This window comes from Orbicella franksi, chromosome 13 (genome assembly GCF_964199315.1).
Source record: "Orbicella franksi chromosome 13, jaOrbFran1.1, whole genome shotgun sequence".
Taxonomy (NCBI): domain Eukaryota; kingdom Metazoa; phylum Cnidaria; class Anthozoa; order Scleractinia; family Merulinidae; genus Orbicella; species Orbicella franksi.
In genome coordinates, this window is record NC_138157.1 from 8,871,636 (window position 1) to 8,899,202 (window position 27,567).

At 37.9% G+C, this 27,567-nt stretch overlaps 1 protein-coding gene across 2 annotated transcripts; it reads right to left on the reverse strand.

Annotated features, from left to right (window-relative positions):
• On the reverse strand, window positions 1–26,191 carry LOC145465613 (uncharacterized). Of its 2 annotated transcripts, XM_081449392.1 has the most exons (24): window positions 25,423–26,190; window positions 22,769–22,855; window positions 22,147–22,286; window positions 21,773–21,898; window positions 20,460–20,582; window positions 19,594–19,762; window positions 17,724–17,819; window positions 17,458–17,570; window positions 16,556–16,610; window positions 16,250–16,320; window positions 15,454–15,555; window positions 12,977–13,054; window positions 11,676–11,791; window positions 9,469–9,543; window positions 8,796–8,895; window positions 8,574–8,705; window positions 7,659–8,027; window positions 7,311–7,382; window positions 7,067–7,162; window positions 6,437–6,499; window positions 5,944–6,018; window positions 4,192–4,251; window positions 3,729–3,786; window positions 1–1,779 (listed from the first exon to the last, which is right to left on the reverse strand). In XM_081449392.1, exons 1-24 carry the CDS (start codon window positions 25,805–25,807, stop codon window positions 1,757–1,759), a joined length of 2,784 nt encoding a protein of 927 aa, XP_081305518.1. In that variant the 5' UTR covers window positions 25,808–26,190; the 3' UTR covers window positions 1–1,756. The 2 variants fall into 2 exon arrangements, with proteins under 2 accessions (XP_081305518.1, XP_081305517.1); XM_081449391.1 differs by lacking the exon at window positions 1–1,779 and having other exon boundaries at window positions 3,474–3,786; window positions 25,423–26,191.
• Between the last annotated feature and the right edge of the window lie 1,376 nt (window positions 26,192–27,567).

Genomic DNA, 27,567 nt, shown 5'->3' on the forward strand with positions numbered 1-27,567 from the left:
TGTATATCAAAATGGTAATAAAATTTATTTGCATCATCAACATTAAAAAAATAAAGATTAACTTGTTGCACGTAGTATTTAAAATATGAACATCTATTCAATAAATTAAGAATAAATAAACACTATGGTTATAACAATGAAGTCACTTTTTACAGACATTTCCTGACTACTTTAAGCACCCCATTTCAACAGACTCAACATTTATAACTTAAAGGAGCTACGTCACAGTTTGTGCATCTTGAAAAGTTTAGCCTAAATTTTTTCCTGTTCATCATTTTTAATCCATGTTAATCCTTTCTATCCTTACTCATCCTTGTTCCTTTACTATTTTATTATTATCCCTTTGGTGTTTTTCTATTTTAGTAAACTATCATTTTCAGGTTTCCATCAATTTAAAGGTAACTTTGCATGTGGCCAAAATAACTCAAAATACCATGACTGAGCTCCTTTAAAGAGTGTTCCGATGCTTTTAACCAAGAAGGTCTGGACCCATGTTAAAGGAACATGGCTGTTCCCACACTCTGTTATCAGTCAGCTATCAAAGAATAAACAACTGACAATCTGTGAATTTTCAACAGCACAGACAGTAAAATGGTAAAATGTGCTTTCATTTTACAAAAACTTTTTCTGTTAGAACATATTTACCAACTAAAGTTATCCTGTACTTGTCGATGGTATATTTTGGTTTGAAGAGATTTTGAGGAATGCTCAGTCTGCGAGACACTTTACATCACAACGTGGCATAACAAAAGTAACATTTTGCACCCAAAAGGTGTTTAGTGTGGAGGTATCCTCCATTTTATACTAACTAGAACTTCTTGTTTGTGTTTTGAGACTGAATATTAATCCTTAGGTGTACAGAAATACACAAGACACAAGTATACATTGTACAAGCTTGTTCAATGACACAAAACAGTGAATAATACTGGACAGTTACACATGGCACTACTGATGCAAGCGACACAAAATAGCACAACTTATAAGAGAAAAGACTTTTGCCATTTGTCAACTAGCTGATCTTTCAAATGCTTAAATAGCACCACAAATGTACATGACTCAATAGATCAACTGGAGTTTTGATGTCACAAATCCACATTTTGAGATAATTAAATCGCAAGTTTCATTAAGAGCCAGGCATCGTGCAAACTTACTGGCTGTGAGGATGATTTTGCCCACCTGGTTCAACCGTCTAAAGGAAAGCTTTTCTTCTACAGAAGCCCAGTTCAAAAAGTTTTGCTTGCCTGTGAAAACCAGTTGCCCTCCCACTAAAAACATTCATGAAACCCCTGATTAAAGACTGTAAAGTTCCAAAAGTAACAACCCTGGTTACTTTCCATAGATACTTCCAAGGGTTGTTACTTCTGAGCACCTAAATCAAATTACAAATTGAAATTGTTTTCAACACGAAGAGATCTAAGAAGGATTAAGATTTAAAAATTATAATTTACATCAGAACAATACATTCAATTGCCTTAAATTGACAGAAAAGAAAATAAACATATTGTCAATGGGAGCAGCAATCCAAGTTCTGTTTCTGTTTCACAATATCACCAGAATGTCACCATAGGTTTCTGGTAGTTAATGAAGTCAACAGAATGGGCAGAAAGCAGTGTACTCGTTTCAGCATTGATTAGCATGTGAAAAAACATGTTCAGCCTCTGCTTAGCCAAGTTGATCAAACTGTGAGCTTTCCAATGGCCACTGGGATATACTCAACAGTTATAAAAATGCAGCTATAGTACTGTAATATCACTATCTAAACAGCAGGAGTTTCACCATCTGTAAGAAAAGAATAAAAAAATGTATCAATGTTTTTTTCATTATCTGATCTTCATCAAATACACCTTTTGCTGTTCATTTACAGAAAATAAACATTCATTTGTGTCCAAATTTCTTTCTTTATGGTCAATAAACTCATTAACACCAATATGACCTTCATTTGCGCGTAAGGAACGTTCAAGAATAACATTTACATATGCATTAACATTCAAAATCATCAAAAGAAAAACAATACCTTCATTTGACATTCATTGAGTGTAAATGTATTTTCATTTTGGTCAAAAAAAAATTCGTTGTCGCAAAACAACAATCATTTACACTTTAGGACATTCAGTTTTCAACAAAAGACTTTCAATAACACAATTTGCATGAGAACTAACATTCAATTGCATTATTATGCAACCATATCCATGAAGGTAACAATCTTTAATGCGGCAAGACAAACATTACACCCATAATAACATTTATTTTTGAAAGATAGAATATCAAATTCGCTGAACAATTTATCCTTCAATTGCCTCACTATTGAGGCATCATAGCAAATATGTTTGCATGAAACGAAACCACTGTCCACATTTAGCTGCCGTAATGGTACCAATATTTCGTTGTAGAGCTTGCTGCAACAGCTGCGTGCGATACATTAATTTCACAGAGCAATTCCCTGGCGTCTTGCTTCGTCTCTTTTGACATCTTCAAAGGCCCTGACTATCCTTTTGCGGTGTTCAAATGGGATTCTATTTCTTCGTGGCATTTCTGGAGAAATCTAACTGTCACTATGACACACGTATCCTTCAATTGCCTCACTATTGAGGCATCATAGCAAATATGTTTGCATGAAACGAAACCACTGTCCACATTTAGCTGCCGTAATGGTACCAATATTTCGTTGTAGAGCTTGCTGCAACAGCTGCGTGCGATACATTAATTTCACAGAGCAATTCCCTGGCGTCTTGCTTCGTCTCTTTTGACATCTTCAAAGGCCCTGACTATCCTTTTGCGGTGTTCAAATGGGATTCTATTTCTTCGTGGCATTTCTGGAGAAATCTAACTGTCACTATGACACACGTATACACGTACTGTAGTGCGCCCTCTGAGTTGTACGCAAAAAGTTTCGTAAGTGGCCGAATTTACATATATCTGGAAGGGGAGGATTGTGACAATATGTTTCAAAAAAAGTACATATGGTCCCTTGTTCTATAATCAAAATTTCGAGGAAAATTGGGCGAGATATCTCTGTTCAAAAGAACTATGCAAATGAGCGATTGTTTTCTCTTAACGTTTGGTGAAAACACGGTAATGTTTGTCTTACCGCACTAAAGATTGTTACCTTCATGGATATGGTTGCATAATAATGCAATTGATTGAGTTCTCATGCAAATTGCGTTATTGAAAGTCTTTTGTTGAAAACTGATTGTCCTAAAGTGTAAATGATTGTCGTTTCACGACAACAAATTTTTTTTCGACCAAAATGAAAATACATTTACACTCAATGAATGTCAAATGAAGGTATTGTTTTTCTTTTGATGATTTTGAATGTTAATGCATATGTAAATGTTATTCTTGGACGTTCCTTATGTGCAAATGAAGGTCATATTGGTGTTAATGAGAGTTTATTGACCATAAAGAAAGAAATTTGGACACAAATGAATGTTTATTTTCTGTAAATGAACAGCAAAAGGTGTAATTGAAAAAAAAGTTGTAAAAAATATTCAGTGTAGATCAAGATGAAGATATACTTGAAATGGATGATCTCCTAAATAATTTAAAAATTGATATCTTGAACCAAGAACACTGAATGTACAGAGTAAGGATATATCAAGTGGGGAACATTAAAGCAAGGGATATATTCAAAGGATTTTTTGGCCCAGTTATTCCATAATATTATATTGTTAAGAATTATTTAAAAATTTAATCAAACCAAAGAAGAAAGTGCAGACTCATTACACTACCTGAGTTCACTACAGTTGTATCTGCTCCTTGATCAACAAGGAATATTTTCATTTTACCCTACGAAAACAAGCATTTAATAATTGAAAATTCAAAAAAAATAAATAAATAATAGCTACTATATCATATTTGAAAAAGCTGAATTCTTGAGTACCAGCCCAAACCTCCAAGAACAATAGCCTGAGCATGAATAACATGATCAGGGCCGGCCATGGGGGTTGGTGGTATACCATTAAACCCGAAAAGAAAAACCCATTATACCCAAAATTTCCCCTATAATTCACACAGAATAACAACATTTGGAAAAACCATGTAAACTTTATACTCATAAAAGGCCCAATTTTGGCATCAACATATCGTATACCTGTATTGATTTGAAATCCCCCTGTAAACCATATAAACCCTGGCCAATGCTGAACCTTGACATGTGTACCACATACTGTTTCATTCAGTGCATTTGTTTACCTGATCATGTTCACAAGCAATATGCAAGGCTGTGTTTCCAATAAGGTCTTGCTTGTTGATCTACAGTTGGGTTAAAATTAGATTTTGAATGAGAGGCTTTTTTAAAAAAAATAACTGTTTTTGAACAGATGAGATGATCTTTGATCTTGGCAACGTTTAAGCAATTAAGGACGTTCGAGTGAAAATTTTCCAGTCGATGGATCCTTTTTAATTTTATTCTGCAGTCAGATAATGAGTTACTTGTGTCAGAAATGTAAAACAAATTGGAGGTCACCAACTTTGTTTCAGAGATAAAGCGTGTGGAAAACTACCCTGATTTTGAAAAATTGGCGCACATAATTGAGCATGGTCTACTGTACAGGGGTTTATAGTTAAAAATACTGAACGTGGGTCAATGGAGGCAAACAATCTTAGTCATATTTTGTAGAAGTGAGTCTGTTGTGTAAATAATTCCAAGTTTTGCCATCCTTTTTGTAGGTCTTAACCCTGGAAGAGACATTTGAAACCTCTGCAAAGATAAACAAAGAGCTAAAAAGAATGGAATTCAATGGTGCATTTTTCAAAAAATTCAAACTTCTAATTGATAGATTTTCTTTATTTTTTCGCTGAACATAGAAAATCGGTAGAGAAAATGATCCATCAAAAGGGGTCGCCAAATGCCCAGGATCGTTAAGGTCATTCCCCAGTATTGCATTGCGCATCCTTACTGTGCATAATTTATGGCGTCATTAGCGTGCGTTCGTGTACGCGCACATTGAAAACATTTGCCTTGATATTGAGTTCTGTCAGTTGAAAAATGGCTATAGCTTACTAACGAGCTTGGGCACTCCAAATTTTTTTCCAGTCATTTTAACCAACTAATCATTAGCTTTGCATGAGAAAAGACTGATCTGATTTCTATGTTTGAAAATTGAATAAATAAGGAAAATAACAGCTTCACTGTACTTTTTTCTATTTTGCAGTTTGAGAGCTGTGGCAAGCAATTTGGTTCCAATATTTTAACAAGGATTCAGTTGTCTGTCAAAATCAAACTTAAAAAGTTTACTTGTGTCCGACACAAGTATTGACTGTAGTTTGAGGCGTGTTTCCATGAGTCTGGGCTCACAAAGAGTTTACAGTAACTTGGAATGCATTCTTGTAATAAGCATTAAATAACGCTAAAATGGGACATTTTCAACGCCTCACTGCTCCTTAACGAGCATGGGCACCCCCCTTTTTTATTTCATAATTAAAGTTCTCATATGATAAATATTCATTGGACAAAGTTGAACAAAAATCTATGTGCAGTTTTATTTCAGGGGAATTATCATAAATCCGGGCAAAGCTATAGCAGTGGCCATCTGCCCTATCATTGATCATGTTATTACTTGGCATGTGCATCGATGCATGACGTGGTGCGTAAATTTGCATGCGCAGTAAGGATGCGCAGAGACAATTAGCACGAACGTCCTTAAGCCAATTAAATGCTAATTTAGCCTGAAAAAAAATATACATTTCAACACTAAAATGGGATTCAAGCCCAGAATTGTCCTACAAGGTGAGCTATCAAATCTTGATACATTGAAAGCAGGTCGAGCGTGAGTTCTAATATCCTGCATAGGGACCTGAAGACTGTTGGTAGGTACCAGCTGCCAACTAAAACAAAGGTGATCACCAGTAGGATTCTTACTTGTCTCTTCAATATCAACTAACAAGTAATACATGATACAGAAGATATGATCAAGATGAGATATTGTACAATGGGTTATTTACCTCCGCTCCATGTCCTAAAAGAATTTTAGCAGCATCCACTGATCCATATTCAGCTGCACTGTGAAGAGGAACACCCTAAATATACAATATACATTATAGCATGTAGAACACTGTTAAATTAATTGTAACCTGAAAACAGAACTAGCACTTAGAGTAACATTCTTTTACTTATACTAAAGCAATCATTTTTTTTTGGAGGGGGGGAGGGCAACACTGACCTTTTTAAACTTCTTCAGATTTTGGTTTTTCAAAATATGTTTACAAAGGTATAACAAAATTTATTTGATAGACTTCTGAAATATACAAATTAAAAGGATTAACATTACTTAAACTTCCTATATTGTAGCATCGCTAATGAATATAGGTAGGGCCTTTCTTGGCCAATCTCCCATGAGCTGTATTTTGTGGGAAATAAGGTCAGCAACTGATAGTTTTCATAGCAAGGGTATTTTGATACTCCAAACAAATGAAGAACCTTATCAATAACCTATACCTGTAATATTTCATCCTTGACATTAGGATCCAGTCTGCCATCAGTCAGCAAGTACTTCACAACCTTTTAAAATGACATTTAAGTTCAAATTACAAACAAAGGCAGTTGGAGAAGAAACTGACACAATTAAGGTACACAAACAGAAATCATCCAGTTACTCCCAAGAAGAGTCAAACCTATTTCCTTCTCCGCATTATTTTGATGCCCTGCCACTGAGCTACAGGAGACTTGTGTGTAGAATAACTTAGTGGCAGTGTCTTGATAGAGTGGAAAGGTGATAGGTTTGAATCCAGTTGGGAGACCTCCAAATACTCTTTCCAAGTAGTTTGTGTCACTGATGATCATCATCACTGCTTATATATCGAGTGAATCTGAGGACACTTCTGTGAGGTTTCTTTAAAGCCACCCAGATATTTTGATGTCAACAATTACTACACATAGCTTGTGGCAGAAAGTATTTGTGGAGACCCTTTCACTAACCAAAACACATCTTCCTTAAGGTAATCAACAATCAATTGAAATTTATGACGATGAATGGCTGAAGAGCCATAATTTCAATCACAGACACTGTTGTGAGCAATGTGTAACTACTTGTCAAAGCGTAAATACAAATTATCAATCAGTCACTACCTTCACAGCATTTCTTTCTGCTGCAAGATGAAGAATTGTCTTATTGTCCTGAAATCGTGTAAATCTGATGTTCTTATCCTGGCGAAGATTTTGTACCTGAAATTAGCAAAAGTTAACCATTCAAAAATGGTAATACAGCTTTTTCCCTCTTGACTGACAATCCCCAATTACAAACCTGGGGATTAATGGCAATACACTAGTAAAAGAATCAAGTTTTATCACATATTTGATTTGTTGCAGTTACCACATCAATGTTATCAACTTTTACTGCCTCCCACAAATTCCAGTACTCATCTTCACTTGCCAGGTCTGGTCCCTGAAGAAAAAGTTCACTAATTTAAATAACATCAATAAAATGTGTAAATACTAATAGTAACAAAGGGTCTGAGTAGACTCTTATTTAGGTCACCTTTGGGCATAATCAGTTTTCAGAGTGCAACCAAAATCTGTGAACAAAACTTTACTGGAAATTATATGATATTAAGGCAATCTCCTATAATTCATCTCTCAATGACAATTTGTAATGTTAAATTCATTACAAATTGATTCAGTCTCCTGACATGCCTTTCCAAATGTGACAGACAAGACTTACTAACTGCAACGAATCGTCAATTTCTTGTCCAAGTGAAACACCACTGTCCTCAGTTGTAGGAGGGAGGTCCTTACTGCCATCTTCCTGTGACTCTTGGTTGCCTTGTATATTTTCTTTGATTTGTTCATCAGCTATACTTTCATGGTTCTCTTTTGTAGTATCCTCTGTTTGATCTACTCTCACTTCACAACCTGGTTTGTCAGGTGAAGAGGAATCTTCCTCACCTGCTGTCTCTTCCAGATTGTTGTTTTCATCCTTTTTGTCAACCTGACTAGTTGAGTTATCCTCATTATTTCCTTTTGAGGGTTCAGACTCATTAGGAAGTGATTTAATTTGTTCTGAGTGATCACTTCCCATACTGGGTTCATTCTAAAGCATGGAAAAAAGACAATGAGAATGACATTCACCACCATCATGATGTTAAAAGAAACATAAAATAGCATTACAGACGGTTTCCAACCTAAAACCAAACGAACCCAACCAAATGTGAAAGGTGCAGTCCATGGAACAAAAGTACACTTGTGAGTAATCGTCTAGTGGAAGGCCCAAAAGTTGTGGCCCCAGGGAAAAAGATCACTCACAGAATAAAGTGGGTAAGATTTATATAACGCCTTTAAAAAAAAATGGGTGAGGCCTCTAGCATGGCTGTGCAATACACAGTGTTGGGCTGTTGAGCTTGTTTAATGTACCAAGTGATGCCATTTGGCTTATGTAATGTACCAGCTACATTCTAACTCCTCTCACACTGGAGACTGTCTCAGTGAATTTCAACAGCATGGAAATGAAGTTGAAGACACAAGCTGTTTAGTTAGGAAGAAATGAACTTCACTAAGATGTGTCTACACAATAGGGCCTTATCACTAAATAAACCTGGCAAATATTTTAGAAAAAAAGGGATATACAACTGAAACATACCATTCTGGATTCACCTTGACTCTCTGTTGGATTCACTTGTACAGTTTGAAGCACAGTTTCATTGTCTAAATTAGAAGCAGCCGAATTCCCACCCATATCTGCATCTGTGACCATTACAATTCTTCCCTCCACCTAACAAGGAATTGATATTATTCAGTGTGTCATTACAGCCTCAACTAACACAAGAACTATACAGTACTGCCTTAACCCTGCAATACCAACCCGAGGTGAAATCCTTATATGCTCTCTTTCCAAGTTAAGAAACATTTCCTGTGATGACCTTATGGCCCCATCATCAATAACGTTAGATGATTTATGCCGCCTGTAAAAAAGAGCAAAGATAACATTTTTTTAAGTTTAAGAGAAAACTGGAAGGGTAGTCCATTCTTTTAAACCATAAAGGGCCATGGATAGCCCCCAGGGACTGCAGTGGGTAAAACATCATAGATTAGATACATGTTTTCCCTGCTCAAATTAATCAAACCAGAGGGGAAATTAGTTTTATCCCCTACAATTAATCAAACCCCAAGTTTAACACCATTCCCTTCTCTTGAAATACCCAACATTTTCACAGAACAAATTGTATTTTCCTGTCATTTGCCAGACTTCAATTGAGTTGTTACTGTAGCAATGCAATTTACAGCACTTAACAACCTTTTTATTAGCCTCATTTGAAGAGCAAAACATAAAATTTTAGCCATGCTGGCATCAACTTTGTGTGTCAGTTGTGGGTCAATATTTAATGACATGGTTATTATATTTTCAATTGACAGCTATGAGATGGACAGTGTTCTACATTTTTTTCACTTCAACATTTCAAAAGACTGTAAGGCTCTCATTACAAATGTTATCAATTCAGATCTTTCCATGCTGTCTACACAACATATGTTCTCACCAACTGACATGTTGAGTTGTATCACAGCCATTTTCCTTCACATCTTGACCGCTGGTTAAGCATTCTTTAGATCTCCTGTTATTATAGTCACAGGTTATGTTTTCTTAGTCTTAAAACAAATTATGCAACAGTTACTGAAAGATTCTAAAAATGCAATATTCTTATTTCAGAATATACCACTTTCAGTTAAAGAATTTGTATTACGTTAATTAACTCATTTTATTGTTAATAACATACTTTGAAGTGCACTGCTTGGTGACAGTTTGGTTAGCATGGTTGTCAGACTAAATTTAGTTAGTACTTTCTTTTCTCAACAGCGTTATTTTAGGGCTGATTTTGTAGTTATTGGCTGTCAGGTCAACTTTAGTTTTGTTTCTGTTGAAGGACACAATAATTGCATATTAGCTCACAAAGAAATCACTCCCCTCTTTACTGTTAGTGTTGTTAAGTTAAGCATAGCCAGAGTTGTTGCTAAGCGCCGGCTGTTGGGGAAATTTGCCAGCTGGGAAAGGGGTCATCGCCGGCTGAATTTTGGCTGGCGAACACTCGGTTAAAAGGGCATTGAACAGTTCTTTGGTTACACACTTGTTTGATTTAGAATCATATATTCTGAGTGAAAAGGTTGAATAAACTCCTGACTACCTTGAGTATCGATGCCACAAAGTAATTGAAATAAAGTCTTGTTTTGAGAACTTGTTTACCGTGTCCTCTTTCCGTTTTCTGCGTCCGCCATCTTGTCAACACGAAGCTTGGTAGCCTGCCGCATTCAAGGCGTTGTGAAAGATGGGAACGAGTTTGTTACCAGGTCTCCCGGATCTCGTGGGACAAGGTAGTTTGTTCGATCCACGAGTGAATATTGTAAAGTCATCCGACAGTTGTTCGAAAGTTGTTAATTTACAATCTATCCATCGATGGAATCAGCAAATGTAAGCTTATAATAAAATGATATGATATAAAATACCAATATCAGGGGATGGTAGGTAACAAAATGCCTACGCATGTACAATTTTTTCTCTTTAATGGTTGTTTCTTTTTGCATAAAAGAGCCCCTAGATTTCACCAGAGTGCCCCAAATTGAATTAAAATTTTCAAAATTTCCTGGGGGACCCCCTCCCATACCTACCCCCACGTCGGCTCCACCGACAACAGAAGGCGCTTTGCACCTTCTTTAGCCGGCTCAATTTCCAAGACAACCAGCAGACAAATTTCTTAGCTACAACCCTGCATAGCATGACAAACCAGTTTTAGAATAGCTTTGACTACATCATTAAAACCAGAAATATGATCTTTGTATGAGCCTTTGTTGTTAGAGTATTTGTGAGAATATTCCTACTTTACATGTGGCATGGAATATCAAATATAGCGCATGCTTTCCATCTCAAAACATGTAGCAAGACTAATTCCTCTCAGGCACAAGCTTAGCATAGGATTCTGCTCTGATTAATGTCTGGATTTGCATTAAGTTTTTACCCATATGTGTGACATTGCATGTCATAATTAACATGTTTATCCCAAAGGGAACTCTACTTGCCCTCTGTATTTATGTTTATATCCATTATTAGCCGGCTACCATCATGTATATAAGAACATTGATTCAAGCAATAAAGAAGATTCAGTTTGATTGTACGGCAGACTAGTGTGCTTCACTCTGTGAGTGTGCTCGTGATAAACCGAATGTTAGCCCAAGCATCACCATGACAACAGTTTAATTCTAACTGACCCTCGGCCATGATTCTTCTACATTAGGAATTAGCACATGTTAAATTGTTACAGGAATGCGCAATAGTTGCTTACTTGCTAAAACCAATTATTGTGCTGATAGTTGCACCAGCAGTTACAAATTTCAAGGTTATATTACATGAAGAGGAAAGTCAAAATGTTACCCTAAACAGCCATCAATCAGATGGCTATAGTTACTGTAGAACAAAAAACTCACAATTCAGTAGTTACGCAAATTTATTCACCAAAACAAGAGTTCACCATCATGTACATCACGTGTTAATAATGCATGGGGAACTAAGATGCACAACACCTAATCCAATGGAACATGACCCACCCACCCATGCTGGTAACAGTCTCAGATTACATGTGACGAGCACAGCAAGAAAGCTGTCTTGATCTGGTGTATAAATGAGCTATTGTATTGCACGCTTTGCTAAATTCACCAATATAAAAGTAACTAGTGTTAACAGAAATGCAATACTTACATTATTAGGCTCTGTCTGTGGGAAGATTTTGATTTTGTTACACCTCTCACAATGTTGATTGAGCGAAAATGGTTCCTAACAATTGTGTTTAAAATAGAGCCATCCTCTTCATCCACCTAGATGTAATAGATTTGACTATCAACAAGTAAATACTCAATGAATTTTTGATAGCTTCATCAAGCCAAATATATGAGATCATGAACACATACCCACCTACCAGCATGGAAGTAGAATGCCTAGTGAGGCTGGTCAAGAGAAGGCCAGGCATGATTGACAATCATTATGATCACATCATGCAAGACCAGCTAGCAGAATGGACAGTCAAAAGAGTTGTTGACTGGCCAAACAAGAGAATAGTTTACAACCTGCATAAACCTTTGAAAAAGGAAATGGGCATTGTCATTACAAACTTCAGAATTGTAAATGAACAATCAGCTATGCAAGGTAAGAGTGAATGAATGAGTGTTCAGAGATTTGCCTCCCTTTGCAGAACCTGTTATGGCATGTACTTGTGCATAATCACATGGAACCAGAAGCCTGAAGCCAGAAGCCCAAAGACCTGAAGACCGGGATGCACCACTAGGTCTCCCCCTGAATCAAGAACAACAACCCATTACTGAAGTCTTGAGATGTAACAGGTTTGCAAGAGAGCTATTTGAGTGGCTTTGTTAGTTATACCTATAATGAAATCTAACAGTGAAAGAAGTACCCAGTAGAAGTACACAATATTTTGAGAAGTCTACATGTTGATGGCATCATGCCAGGTGGCACCAGAGACAAAGTACACGACCCAAACAGGACGATTATATGAGTGTTTGAAGAGGCCAAGTTTCTATGTAAAACTGGGACTCCAACAAGTCCACAAGAGAGTGAGAATGTCACTTCCGTTAATAAGCAGTAGTGCTACAAGAAACAACAGTATCAAGTCAAGGAAAACAAATTCAAGATGGTAGGACACCCAGAGAACAAAAGCGAGAACACCATTTCTGTGGCCTTTCCTGAGGAGCCATCACAAAGGAGCAGAATACTAGCATTCTCAACTGCAGAGTACCACCCACTGGGCATAGCGTAGCCCACAGTGTGTCTATATCACAAAGTATGTGACAGTCATCTACAATAGCATGAGAATGTATCATAAAGAATCTGACAAGAGTGGCTAAGTCTCTTGAAAAACCTTCAAGATCACACAACTCCACAATCATTACTTCTCTACATTAACAGTCTTGTAAGTGACTTAGAAATCTATAATCTTGGTGGCATATTAACAAAGGACAAACACACAAACTATAAATGGTACTTACCAAAACTTTGGCCTTTGCAAAGACCTGATAACCATCTTTTCCTCTTGCAAGATATGACTTTGTACAAACTTTGTACTTCTGGAAAATTACAAATAAGATCTTGGATATTGTAAAGTATTCTTTCAATTCAGTATGGCTTCTTTTACCTATTCTGTAGCATGACTCAAGAACTAAACATTCAAAATGGTGGTCCAGTAGACACACACCAAAACGAGGCGCACAATCATTGAAGGTGGGAACCAAAACGCATACATTACATCTCTCTTCTTACAGAATGAATGGAATAAACAGTTAACACAACTAATTGTGCCTTAGAGTGTTTTTTGCAATTAGTTCATAAGTCAAGTCTCACAGGTGGCTTTACAACTTGACCGGATCAGGTGACGTATGGTTCATTGCAAGGATCCTGGGTCTGTGGGTAGGCTGTGGGTTTCTGGTTAAGCATCGCTTCTGATTCGGTGTCTTCAATACTTTGGTGACCTTCCAAAGTGGTTGTGGATGTTTCTGGTTTGTCACCTTGTTCCCCAGGATTTTCTTTTGTGCATAGGGATCTTGTTGTCAATAAGATTAGTGATGTCTGTTCCTACGATACTCATTTCCATTGCTGGTACGCAGTGTAAGACCTTGGGGTGCTATGTTGGCCCAGAACGGTGGCAGGCTTCCAATTTCCTGACTTGGTTTGAACATGATCTTGTTCACCGCTTGCAAGGGGTTTCAGCTCTCTAGCACCCTGATTATAGTAATGCCTTTGAGTGGCCTGTTTTTGCTCCATTCTCTCTCTGACAAGATCAGGATGGACAACGCTTGGTCTGAGGTGGTTGCTCGTGGTGGGGAGTATAGAGCACAGATTTCTGCTCATCAAGAGTTGGGCTGGTGTAGTTAATGCATCTAATGGGGCATTTCTGTATTCTAATAGACTCAGGTATGGATCTCTTTTCTCCAACTTGGCCTTCTTGAGGAGCTGTTCTGCAGTGTGGATGGCCTTCTTGGCCAGACCATTTGATTGAGGGTACGTGGGTCTGCTTGTGACATGGCTGAAATCCCACTCACTGGCGAACCGCGCAAATTCCTGTGCGGAAAATTGGGGGCTGTTGTCAGACACCACTTTCTCAGGGATCCCGTGTCATGCGAAGATGGCTTTCATCTTGTTGATTACTGCTGAGCTAGTCATGGTGGGCATCCTTTCTGGGCTTCTGTCGTCTGGCCACCCCTGTTTGATGATTGCAATTAACCGTTACATGTCAGGGTCAGATGCTGTACTAGCTTGTAGGTCTGACATCTTTTGGTCAGAGACTGGTAGGTTCGCCACAACTAGATGGACTTGAGCATCGAAAGCCTCATGTGTGTGATCGGTTTCTTTAAGGTGCAGACATGACAATGTGTCAGCTACCAGAATTTCTTTACCTGGCTTGTGGCAAACAGTTAAATCATATTTCTGAAGGTGTAGCATCATTCTTTGCAGGCAGGCTGGGGCTGCAGAAAGGGGTTTCCTCAGAATGGCCTCTAGGGGCTTGTGATCTGTGGTTACTACAACATATCTGCCATAAATGTATTGATGGAAGCGCTCAGTGCTGAATACTATTGCATACATCTCCTTTTCCATTTGAGCATAGTCCTGTTCTGTGGGACTTAGGGACTTTGATGCGTAAGCAATTGGCTTTCCCTCCTGCAAGAGCACAGCACCGAGACCGTGTCTGGACACGTCCACTTCTAGTGTGACCTCCTTGTTTACATCGTAGTATGCTAGAGTTCCAGCAGAGGTAATCAACTGTTTCATGTGATTGAGTGCAGTGTCCTGTACACAATCCCATACAAACTCGGAGTCTTTCTTTAGCACATGATTCGCAAATCTCTCAAAATATGACTTTTTTCCCTCAAAATATGACATTGCTCCATGCGTTGGCAATGTCTCAACCTTTTTCTCCACACCATATCAGCAAATAACTGCATATTTCTTCCTCTTTCTTTGACGTGAGCGGACCACTGAACATGAGTTCCACATTTTGTCGGAAATGCTTCCAGCATTCTGGTAAGTTTTCGGATTCCCAGTCCATCTGAGGACTCTGCACTCCAGCTAAATCCATGCTTGAGGGTTTATCTCAATTCTGACACCATGTAAAGTATTCTTTCAATTTAGTATGGCTTCTTTTATCTATTCTGTAGCGTGACTCAAGAACTAAACATTCAAAATGGCGGTCCCGTAAACACACACCAAAACGAGGCGCACATAATTATTGAAGGCGGGAACCGAAACGCATACATTACAGATATAAAACAGATTACCTCATTTGAACGCTAAAGACTTTATTAAGCAAACAAAGTTGTCAATCACACAAACAGAAGAAAAAAACAACAGTGGTAATTACACTGCTGACAGTTGATGCAAATGAGTATTTTTAAAAAAATTCAAAATAACATGTTTGTGTCTATCGATCAGATAAAAGAATGTACATGGTCAAATATTAAACAATGCCAACCTTATTCTTGTCAAGTGGCTCATCATCAATGTACACAGTGTTTTCAAGGATTCTACAACCAGGATCTCGATGAGGGTTAAAACAAAATCTCATACCTGAAACCTGAATGAAAATTGTAAAAAATAACAGCAATAACAAATTAATATTTATAATGTTTGTTTCACGTTAAAATGTACATAGTTCTAACTTTAAAACAATAAATTAAACAACACTCTCCAACATTAACGATCATTTCAACTACCGTCAATTCTAAATAGTTGAAGAACATAAGCCAAGCAGGGTCCTTGACAATACCGTAAACTTCCGAAATTAGTGACCCTCCTTACTTTCGGAATTAGCAGCCTTTATGGCTCGCTACTTTCAGAGGGTCATTACTTTTGGGGGGTCTTTATGGTACTGCACAACAAAAGCTTGTGACATGTTACCTGCCATGATAGTAAGGCGGGACAAAAGTTTGGTCACCAAGTTTTAACGCAAAAATCGTACTGTTGTCACGAGCAACTGGCTCTGTATCCATTGGCAACTTGTGGGCCTTTGATGTCATTGGCAGCAAAGCGCGCGAAAGTCCCTAATGTAGGCGACGTGACAGGTGACCAACGGCTGTTGATATTGTTACCAAACGAAACAAGGTAAGTTGCCCATGACAACACCATAATTTTAAGGCCAAAACTTTGTAACCAAACTTCCCTCGTGCCTTACTCAACTGATAATCATAGTAACAGTAAGTCATACACTGTATGTCAAACCGCAGAATCTGTTTCATTCGGTAACAGCTACATTTTTTTATTTCAATCACCTGAGGAAATCTTCCCTCAAGTTTAGGCCACTGACTCACTCCATTTTCTAGTGCCTGTAAAATCTCACCACCTGACAGAAAAAAACAGTGTCAGAATAATTTTAAGAAGCAGGCAGTCTAAAGTATCAAACGATAGACTGCAACATTTTGTGCATTTGAAGCACTGTCAGTTGGTGATTTGCTCAAGAAACTGCTAAACTAATAATTTAACTTCATCCATAGGATGCAAGTGGCATATTAGGGGCTCTAAATATGTATAAAATGCATATCACAAATTAAAAAGAATTTTTCTTTTCTTAGTTGTACCTGTCATTTCCAACACCACTAGGACATCTGGCATAGGTAAGATAGAATAGAGATCCTAAAAACAAGAACTTGCCATTTAGTGGGTAAATTTAATACAGTATGGATGTACTTCTTTTCTTAAAAACTGCACATAACAAGCAGGCCTGACCATTACTTTTTTTTTTAATGGGGGGGGGGGGGGAGTGAACAATTCCCCCCTCCCAAAAAAGAAAAAAATTACACAGAGCAAAAACTGTTGAAAAGTAAAATTGTGCAAGGGGAACCATGGGGAAAAAAAATCAAGCAAAAGCAAGCTTTCTACTATCCAGGTCCTGTGTTTGACATTAAATACACTATTGCACAAGTTGCATTGGGTTCGTACTTTTTGAAGCTTTTAAAATTCCATGACTTTCCATGACCTTTTCCATGACCCTTTGGAGTTTTCCATGACCAAAGTTAAGCAGTTGTTCTCCCAGCAGTATCAGAAAACAATCATTTATTTAACGTATTTTCCAGCCTTATAATGCATAAAATGTGTGCTTGTGTCTATTTCTACTGAAATTAAAGCCTGTTTCTGACTCGTGTGTTATTTTTTCAATTTTTAAAATATCTTTTTGCCAAGCATATCGCTTTTCCATGACTTTCCATGACTTTCCATGACCTTCACTTAAATTCAATAACTTTCCAGGCCTAGAAATTGAAATAACAAATTCCATGACTTTCCAGGTTTTCCATGACCTGTACGAACCCTGTTGCAGGTGACCACACAATTATATACCCCAGAAAATTGCCCAACCCCCTCCCTCAAAAAAATAATGGTCCATTCCTAAACAAATTCTACCTACACATGTATTTCAATGGTTCACTTGACACTTTTGACCAGTTCTCAAAAACTCATAACTAATGGTATATCTGCACTGTACCTTCATCTTAAACTTTCCAGGAGGATGAATAGTATCTGATCGTAACGTTCCAGAGTTTAGGATAACACAATCCACTTCAGTCACATTGTGTATGATATCTGTTACAAAGTTTCCTGTACCAAAAGTAAAGAATGAACAAAATTTTATTTCATAGAGTAAAACTCTGGGATAATGATACTAATCCCACCTTGGCTCTTAGTCAAACAAAACCATAAATCTCATTCACTGACTTTCCAAGGAATGACAAAAACTAACCAACAACTCACCAAGATTAGTTTCCTTTGTTCTTATACTAGAAAACCTTCCATCAAGTTCAACTTCCACTTCCCCAATAACTTCGTCCATCATGTCATTCATAACACCTTGCAAAATTGAAGACATTTAGTGACTTTGCTACTGAACAATCAAGTAAGAGATGGGTTATTGTAGGTCATTTCCCCCATGTGGAGACAGGGCCAAAAATGACTTGCCTCCACTTGCCCTTGTTCGTGGTCACAATTGCCGCTGCAGCCTGTGATGTTATACCCATCTCAGTGTGTTCTCTTTCCACTACTAAGGAAAGATTCTCAAAGTTCACAGATACAGCATGCAAAGAAAGCCATGCGGCATAGCCCAGGGCTAGTGGACTTTGCTCTCAGGCCAGTGTATTCTGTCCTTCACTTGCCTGTCGGGCAGGTGAGGTTTCCTGGGAACATTTTTGAGGGAATTTAAACTACAGACTAAACTACCGCAAGAGATGAAATTTTGGGGGCTTAGCTAGAATTACTTTCAGACTGGTACATCATAGTTTTTCTCAAAGCAGTAGACTGTTCACAGTCCCCTATTTTTCCGTGAGATCGTTGATGTCGGTCGTTGAGTTCGATGGGCGGCCATCTTGGTCTCTTGATACGAGCGAAACTGGGGAGAGTACAAAATGCCCGTGGGTAGTGGCGGTGGGGTTAATAGCGTAGGGGTGACGGGGCGGAAAAAATAGGTAGACTGTAACAGCTTCACTCTCTCTGGTGTTCGCTGCATTAGTTGCTCCAGCAACAGCAACACCTGATTGGTCAAAGGGACAATAGAGTTCATCAGAGCGTAGCAGAGCGTTGACAACTTGAGTGACAGAAGGTGACATTCATCACTTCGCAGCTCAGGCCAAAATGGCATCGATTTCAAGAGAATTTTCTGGAGAATGTTTTGATTTCAATCGTTTTTCTGCTTCTTGTCTTGGAGGATTGGTGTTAAAGCGCAAGCAAAAGGAGGCCGTTTCTCGTTTACTCGAAGGAAAAGATGTTTTGGCAGTTCTTCCAACTGGTTTTGGCAAGAGTTTAATTTATCAAAGTTTCGTTTTGGCGAAGGAAATGGCTGAAAGCTCCGTTGGTAGTTCTTATTTCCGACTGAAATTTTACAGTTAATGCCACAAAGATGGTATGTATCTGAATAATTGGAATTCTCTGCGGGCTTTGCCGCTTTTTTTGGAGTTAGAGAAGAGTTCTTCCGTCCCGCATTCATTCGACGCAACTTAGTAAACCTTCAAAATGTTTCAAAATTCACAACACAGTAACATGTATTCATATCATCATCCCTGATTTGACAGGTTTTTTCTCAGGAGAGGAGATTGTTAATAGATTTGATTAACGGAGGCGCCAAACTGGCGGCCACGCCCCTTGAACACGAGACAGAGTAAAGCTGTTACAGTCTCCCTATTTTTTCCGCCGGCCATGTCCTCCACCACCCCTACCCACGGGCATTTTGTACTCTCTCCAGTTTCGCTTGCATCAAGAGATCAAGATGGTGGCCCGTCGAGCTCAACGATCGACATCTACCATCTCACGGAAAAATAGGGGACTGTGAACAGTCTACGAAGCAGGGGTTTCACTAACGTTTTCAAAGGGAGAGCAACTGGTTTTCACAGGCTGGCCAAACTTTTTGAACTGGACTTCTTTATAAGAAAAACTTTCCGTTAGATGGTCAGACCAGGTGGGCAAAATCATCCTCACAGTCAGTCAATTTGCCTGGTTCCCAGCCTGTTGAAAGGTAAGCCCAAAAATGTGTTTCCTTTCCACCTTAAGATAGGATCCTGTATACATCTATATATCACATTTACCTGTGCTGAACCAAGCACTAAATCTGATTTGACGAAAAATTGAAACTCACCAACATATTTATCAACAGTGGATTTCACTTCTGGATCTTCTGGGATATCACTTGTTATTTCAATCCTTTGCACATCCAACATAAAAGAGTTATCTGTGTTGAAGTTGACAGTAATGCAGCTGAACTCTCTGAAGTCTGTACCACTCTTGATAACCTGGACACCATTAATCTTAAAAGAGCCAAGCACGAGAATTAAGTTTGACAGAACATCTATCTAATAATTGCTGTGTTCTTTTGCTGAAATTTAGTTACTTTGGGTCACCTGCTCAGTTCTATAAACTATTCAAATGTCCCAAACTCCAGACAACCTGGTATTTAAACTAGTTTTCTTACTTCTTCCCCTTTTCTCCTATATGATTCTACATCTTGTAACAAAATTATTGCATTTTTTGTCATAAATATCATTCCATACACTGAATGCATAATTTAAATTGCAAATAATCTTTATACTCCCTTAACATACATCGAGTTTGAATAATATTGACTTGACCTGACTTGGCTAGATGTTAAAATGTCAGTTAGATGACCTGCCTTCTCACTCCTGACACAGAACCCTCAACATGTTCAACCTACATTACTAGTCCTTAATGGACTCAAGAGTTAAGTTGTGACATGTGCCAGTTACCTTCAAAAAAAAAAAAGAAGAGGGACTCTTCCTGGCCATGTGAAAGACACAACATGCAGCTGTGTGTATTTAGTTCTTGACACCCTATGGCCATGAAAATTCTCCTGGCCAACAAGTCACACACAACTGGAGTACAGACTTACTCTGTTGCACTGGGTAAAATGGACAGTCCCTCCAAATTATTATTTTCTTGATGATTCAAAAACAGCTGTCTATGAAAATATTGTAAAGTTATGCATACCTTCTGAGAAAAGTAGTCATGATCATGACCACCTAGTATGAGATCGATTCCAGTTGCTTGTTCCGCAAGACGGCGATCATTCGGTCCTCGCATGTGAGTCAAGGCCACCACAAACTCTGCTCCCTGGAGTAACACAAGTTAAGAGGTGGAGAATTTTATAACTGTAAGTTTCTAATCTAATATTGAGAATGACGAACATGTCCAGAAAATGGGTAGCATGACAATTAGAACTTTCCATCATCATCATCATCATCACCACCATTCTCTTTATCCTCATTTTATGCATAATGATTATCAACACCACCACAGCGTCCGAAATTGCGCTTTCCTGGTCACCAATGCAACTAAAAATTTTGCACTGGTGACCAGAATTTCACAGCTGGTCGCCAGCGGGCGATTAACTATTTCATGCCACGATAATTACACAAACAATAACTTTGACTTTCAGCCAAATCGATTGAAATAAAATTCAAAGCCACCCGCCAATTGATCACTTCCTTTTTACCTTTCCGCTGCTTTTGAAGTATAAAACCAATTTTCCTGTTATTATAAATTTACCACGTCTCACAGCGACGATCAGTACGAAGCTTCGCTGCCATGTTTTTTCAGCGGTTTCCCATAACATATGCATTGCGGGCGCAAGAGGCCATGTGCGTTCTTTCGCCATGAATACTTATCCAGGCGATGTGGTGTCCAAAGATGTTCTGAAATCTTTTCGTAATTTATTACAAGGTGGAGACGGAACATCCGCGAAGAAATTAGATGAAGATTTAGATGTTCTCTGGGCGTCAAAAGGTGGAAATGTAGATCTGTCAAAGTGGTCAAAAGATGATTTCAGCACTGGTTTGATTCCTGATTACATCGATTGCAAATATTTTACCGGCAAGCCCGTGGTGACCAAAAATTTTGGCTTGTGTTTCGCTGCAAAAGAAAAATTTTACTGACACTTTTTGGCGACCACATTTTTCCATTTGGCAACTGAAAAAAAATTTTCAGTTGCCAGTTGGCACCTGCCAAAAAAAGTTAATTTCGGACCCTGCACCACCAACACCACTGTCACTGATACCCTCGATCATCATTAACATAATGAAAAGTATCATTCAATGATGAGAAAATGGTGATCAAAAATAGTGTTATTATCATTAAGCTATGGTAATCATTATTTTTTTAATTAACAAATATCCAAACTGCTCAATCTTAGGTATTTTATAACATGTTCGTGCAAGATCAAGGCATCTCACAAGGACTATCATTCCTGTGTATCTAAACCATTAATTAAAAGACTGAAAGAAAACTGCAAAGGAAATAGTCACCTCATCTCTTAATTCTTTTGCGAGCTTTGTCCCTTCTGTTACAAAATCCAGGTATGTAACTTCCTCCCTGTCAACTGTTGCTAAGGTAACAAGCCACTCCTCTTCAACCAGACCGATGAAACCAACCTGGATAAATGAAAGATATATTTCATACAGCTGTAAAGGCTGTTGTTAAACATTATATGCTATCTCTCTTGGATTATCCAGGGGTCTCCAAATGCAATCGTAGAATCTTTTCTCTATCGTGTCAACTCAAACCTTGCTTTTACAGTATACACAGGCTTGCTTCTAGTTCGCTTCAGAATTCATAAATGACCTAAACGCAGAAGGTGGCAATAAGGGGTTTTTACTTTATAGATCAAAGAACAACCAACCTTTCTCTCTCCCCACTCTATTATCCGCTTGATCTCACCATCAGCCAGTTGTTTTTCTGTCACATTGTCAATAACGTTACTTAGAAGCCATGGACAATTAGTAGCTACACTAAACTCCATTAGCTCATCAACACCAAAGTCTACCAGAAAAAATGAGAACAAAAGTTACCAAAATGTTTCTGAGATGTTTGAACATGGTCTGGAACTGGTCCTCAACTTAACTGGTACTGTAACTTGTCCATAATCAGCAAAACTATGGACTATGGTTCTGTGTAAGATCCGAGTCCAAGTCAAAGGCAAAGTTGTTTGCTTGTTTTACTATTTAGAAGATGGTGACCTGGATATTTAGGAGACGTTTAAATCAAAATAATTACATAGATGTACAAGTAGTTAAGTAGAGAAAAATGCCTTGACATTTATATGTGGTTAGGCAGAGAAAAGCAACCTGATTTGAGACAGGTTAGGGTTTATTTTAATTCACATAAAAAAGATGGATTTGAGGGCTCACAGAATTTGGCTTCCCTTTAATGGTGACCTGGATGTTGGTAATCCAACCATGATCAATACCAACTGAACCAAATGAAATGAAAAAGACAGTAAAACAATCTTTTAAGTAACTCACCAAAATCATGATTTCCAAACACAGCAATGTTCACATTCAAAGCATTCAGAATTGGAATCATTTGTTTGCCTCCAGTCACACTACTCACTGCAAGAAAAAACACATGTCAATTATCTGCTATTACCTGACTCTCAGTGGAGGATTCCCAATAGGGTTCTTCAATCCCATCACCCCAACCAAAATTTTTCCTTGATCCCATAATCCCTACAGTTTCTGTCGGCTAATGCCAATCCCAGTCATATTTTCTTATAATAAGTCCCTTACCGAAACAGAAATTATATGGTCACAGCAAACCCAAACACTATTAGGTTCTACTACCGTCAGTCATTTCTTTTTGAAAGTTTGTTCTTTTTTTCTGTTTTAACTCTATTGTGTGGCCTCCTAGCCTGCCTTCCCAATCATTTTAATGACTGCAAAACATATCAGATAGAGATGATAGCAATCAAAGAAGGTTATTAAGCCTGATTTCCATATAAAAAATAGTACATGTAGTGATCACAGTAATTATGTGCAAGCCACCCTTTACAAGTACATATACTAACACTTGCCCCAGAAATTTGACAGATCAGTACACATAACAGCTGAAAAGTCATCCTCTAGAGATACGTTTTATAAGTGGACTACTACCAAAAACCTACTGGGGACTGTCTCAGTGGACTAAAGTAGAAAACAACAAGGATTTTACAAATCAGTATGTTTATGCAAGGGGAATTTACTCAGATCTAAAAAGACAGTGAAGGAACCAGTAAAAATTTCCCTTGCTTGCTACATGTACAGCCTAAGCTCCGCAACATCACAAATGAAAAAGATGCATAGTCTTTTTGCAAAACGCGTCCTTGTGATGCAGGAAAAAAGTTCCGAAAATTTTAGTGATAGGCAAAGGACCCCTGAAAAGCGAAAAGGAACACCCAACTCTTTGGAACCGGGGATCCCAAGGACCCTTAACTATCAAAATTAGTGGGAACTCTGCATCACAACTGGTATTAAATCTCTTATATGAGTCAAATTTGTACCAAGTGAACAGGTTACTGTGAGGTATGGATCTAAGATAAATGGTGACCAACTTCTGAAACAAGCTCTGAAGATGCTCTGGGGCTGTACGCTCCCAGGAAATGTTTTGGATTTTTAAAAATTCCCTTAAGTCCCCTTTCCTGGGTTTCTGAGTCATTCTGAAAAGTCTGACCAATTTTTGTAAAACAGTAGAAACCAATATGGATCAACTGGGTTCAATACCAAGCTTCTTTGAAAAATTATAGTTACTTGAGGCAAAGATAATTTTTCTTGCAACTTGTCTTGCAATTTTGTTACAACCCAAGTTGCACTGAAAACTGGCTACTGTCACAATCCCTGACACAAACCTATCTCACATGTTTTGGCTGCAGCAACTGTTTGATGGGGTATTGGGGCCTACTAGAAAGTGAAAAATCACTCAGATTTACTTTGAAAATTGAAAAACCTGCCACAAAAATCACAAGAAAGCTAAAAGCTGTTGAACGTAAGCGTTATCAATAATTAAAAGTACACAATCACAAACTTGAATCCCCCAAGCTGAACACAGCAGTAAAAGAAGTGTACTTTTCCTTTTCTGAGGGATCAAGACATTTTATTACCACTCCTTTTTGGCTGATAATTAGCAAATTTTCAACAAAAATGGCAATTAAATGCCACAAATTCCTGTTTCTAGGCAAAAGCCACATGTAAACTAACAATCCCTTCCAGTTTGAGGTTTAAAGGAGATGATTGACCACTGATGCAAGTAGAACACATACGGAGTAAATTTGAGTAAATCTTCTTTATATAGACCACTTGTCAACTTTCACACATTGACCAAGGTGAAATAATGAGGCCTAGGAACTAGGCAAGAGAATAATCAAGGATGAAAAACCGTTTTTCTCTTCACCAAAAACCGAAAACCAAATCTCAGCTAAAAAAGGAAAAAAAACTTGCAACAAAAAACAAAACTGAAAAACGGAATATTTTTTACTCCAAAAACCAAAAAAGAAAGACAAATGATCTAAAAAGAGGCCAAACAAAAACCATAAACCTGAAAACTCCAACATCCCCCTCTTGTTTCCTGGATGGAGGGTACACTGAATTTCAAGTGACAGGGATGATTGAATGGTGGCAAAACGAAAAGAACAAAAACTTTTCTAGGCCTTCTGGCCTGGAAAACCCACAAAAAACCCTGGACCAAAAATTTAACCCCAAATTATGTAGAACGTCATCGTTTCATATTAAAACAACCATAAAAAGTTTGGTACTTTATTACCAGAACTACACAGTCCAGTCATTACCACGAATCTTCAAATTATTTTGAATACCCAGCCAAAACGGTGAAAAAGGCATTGTGTGCAGAACTGTAAAGCTTCCCGTGTACTGCATGTGTACATTGACATCACATGGGATAATGTGCCAATTAACAGTGGACATTGACCACAGACGGTCATCTGAGTGGGAAAATCACTGCAGCTGTCAGTTAAACTCTGTTTGCCATTTTCCGTTTAATATAGGTTAAATCGTGCAGGCCGACATGACTCAAACGAACTTGATTTGTGAACAGAAAAAAGCACACTGTAAATATTTTTTTTTCCCGAGCGACGAAAATAATTAAGTTTAGTGATCAAGTTTTAGTGAATGATGAATACGGCACTCACTTGTTGAAGGATTTAAGCAGTCCCCGCTGAATACAATCAAAGGATTCAGATGTTTCAAGCTTGCTAGTTTGGTAGCAAATCTCGCAGCTCCTCCGACCGGCTCTTTTTCTCGAGGTTCAATGTTGTAAACATCATTGAAGTGCACAATGGTCATTTGTGGTGATTTGGTTACTGTTTTTGTCTCAGCAAAGCTCACTCGCCGCTCAGCTGTTCTTTTGTCAGTGCCAATTGTTGCTGTTCCTTCAGGGGTAGGATGAAACTGTCTGTCAGATGAATTCTTATTTTGAACAGTCTGAAGAGTGGAAGCATCGCCATTGACCGGTAACGGTTTGGCATCACCGCTCTCTGTTGCGCTGTCGGGAGTTTTACTCGAGCCGCAACCCATTTGTTCACTTTGACAAAAATACGAGGGAGTAAAATGCTGCACTGTGTGTCAAAAAACACATCCCGCTAGTAAAGACTCCATTAATAGGCCTTCCATGCTCTCAAAAACAAAATTCGCTGCGCCGGACGGTCGAATTTAGATCTGTTGCAGTTTACGTATCTGGGGACGATTCCCTCTTGCGCGCGCGGGGTTCAAAGCTGCCAGTCATGGCTATGTTTCCATAGTAACAACCTGTTGAACTGCCAGTCTATCATATATTTAACTCTTATTAACCGAGCTGGAGGTCTGTATGGGAGAATCTTGACCGAGGTCGTGAGTACAGACCGAACGCAGTGAGGTCTGTACACGCGACCGAAGTCAAGTTTCTCCCATACAGACCGACTTAGCTCGGTTAATAAGATGTTTATTATAAAAGAAGAAAACTTTAATTCTTTTAATTTAACTGATGGTTTGCTGACATTTTGCTTGCGAACGGCGATGAGCTTAACTTAAACCTGCCGAAATTTGCTCGTCCTCTTTACTTTTTTTTTGTCATCAGGCTTTTTGGCACTTCCATAAATGATTGAGAAGAAAATAAAATAACATTTGGTGAACATTTTTGTATTTTAGTTTGCTACTTTGTCAACGCAAAATGAAACCGGTCTAGATGGGAAAATCTAGACCGCGGTTAATATCGATTTCAGCCAATCAAATTCGTGAATTCGGTAGTTCCCAGTCCTTGTGAGACACAGCCATATAATAAATATGGATTATTGACCAAGTGTAAGGTCAAGATGGCTGGATATTGGTCAAGTTCTTTTTTTTTTTGCGTGTTTATGGACCGAGACGGAGTCGAGGTCCATAAACTCGCAAAAAAAGAAAATTTATATTTATTTTAAAAAAATTTTTCATATATTTATAATGCACAACTAGATTTCAGAGTTATAAATTCTTGTATTTTTGGTTGTTTTACGGACCATCCTTGTGGCATTTCTGTACAGTTAGGTGTCATTAAACTGAAAAAAAAAAATAAATAAATATGGGTTGCCATTTGGAGGTGGTGCTCACTATCGGAAGGATTTTTGTGTCGTGAGACACAAAAAGATAAAGATGTTTATCATCGGAATTTTTACACATTTGGGTTGCGCGATAGTCAACTTCGATTCTTGTAGAGTAATTTTCTGGAGATAGCAGGTCAAGTAAAACGAGATGGATCTTTGTATGACTGGTATATTTATGTTTGTGATAAACTTTAACTTTTCTTAGCTCCATCATTAAATTCTAGAGATCATGATCTTATTCAATGATTCGAAAACTTTGAAATTAGGTACAGCCTTGAGCCTGTCCCTCTAAAAGCAGTATAGCTTGGCAATTTTGTTCCGTTTTAAAGGAAAAAACAACTGGGCAATGAATAACGGCAGCGAATTTTCTTCCTTTTTCTTTTTGGTATCGAGTGAAAAATGTTCTTTCTATGTTTTTTTTTTTCCTTTTTTTTTTTTATTGCAATATCTTACATTACATTACATACAAAAATTACCTACTACTTACAATGTCAACGTAACTTACAATTTAACGATAATAACAAAACTTACAATACTAACATTATTTACGATTTTAATAACTTACATTACAATAATATCTTACATTACAATTTGTTAATATCTCAGTTTCATGTAACTGAGGGGTTAGCTACAATAGGAGGCTTTCTCACATATTAATTTGTGACTTAGATTTATGTTTCTCAATTTTAATTTTGTTTGTCAACATCGCCAAGAAAGCAT

Coding starts and splice junctions, on each gene's coding strand:
- LOC145465613 (XM_081449391.1), bottom strand. CDS start 25,807: ATGGGTTGCGGCTCGAGTAAAACTCCCGACAGCGCAACAGAGAGCGGT. Junction 17,571..17,723: donor AACAAAGGAAACTAATCTTG/GTGAGTTGTTGG, acceptor CTTTTGGTACAG/GAAACTTTGTAACAGATATC. Junction 7,163..7,310: donor AAGTTGATAACATTGATGTG/GTAACTGCAACA, acceptor TGCTAATTTCAG/GTACAAAATCTTCGCCAGGA.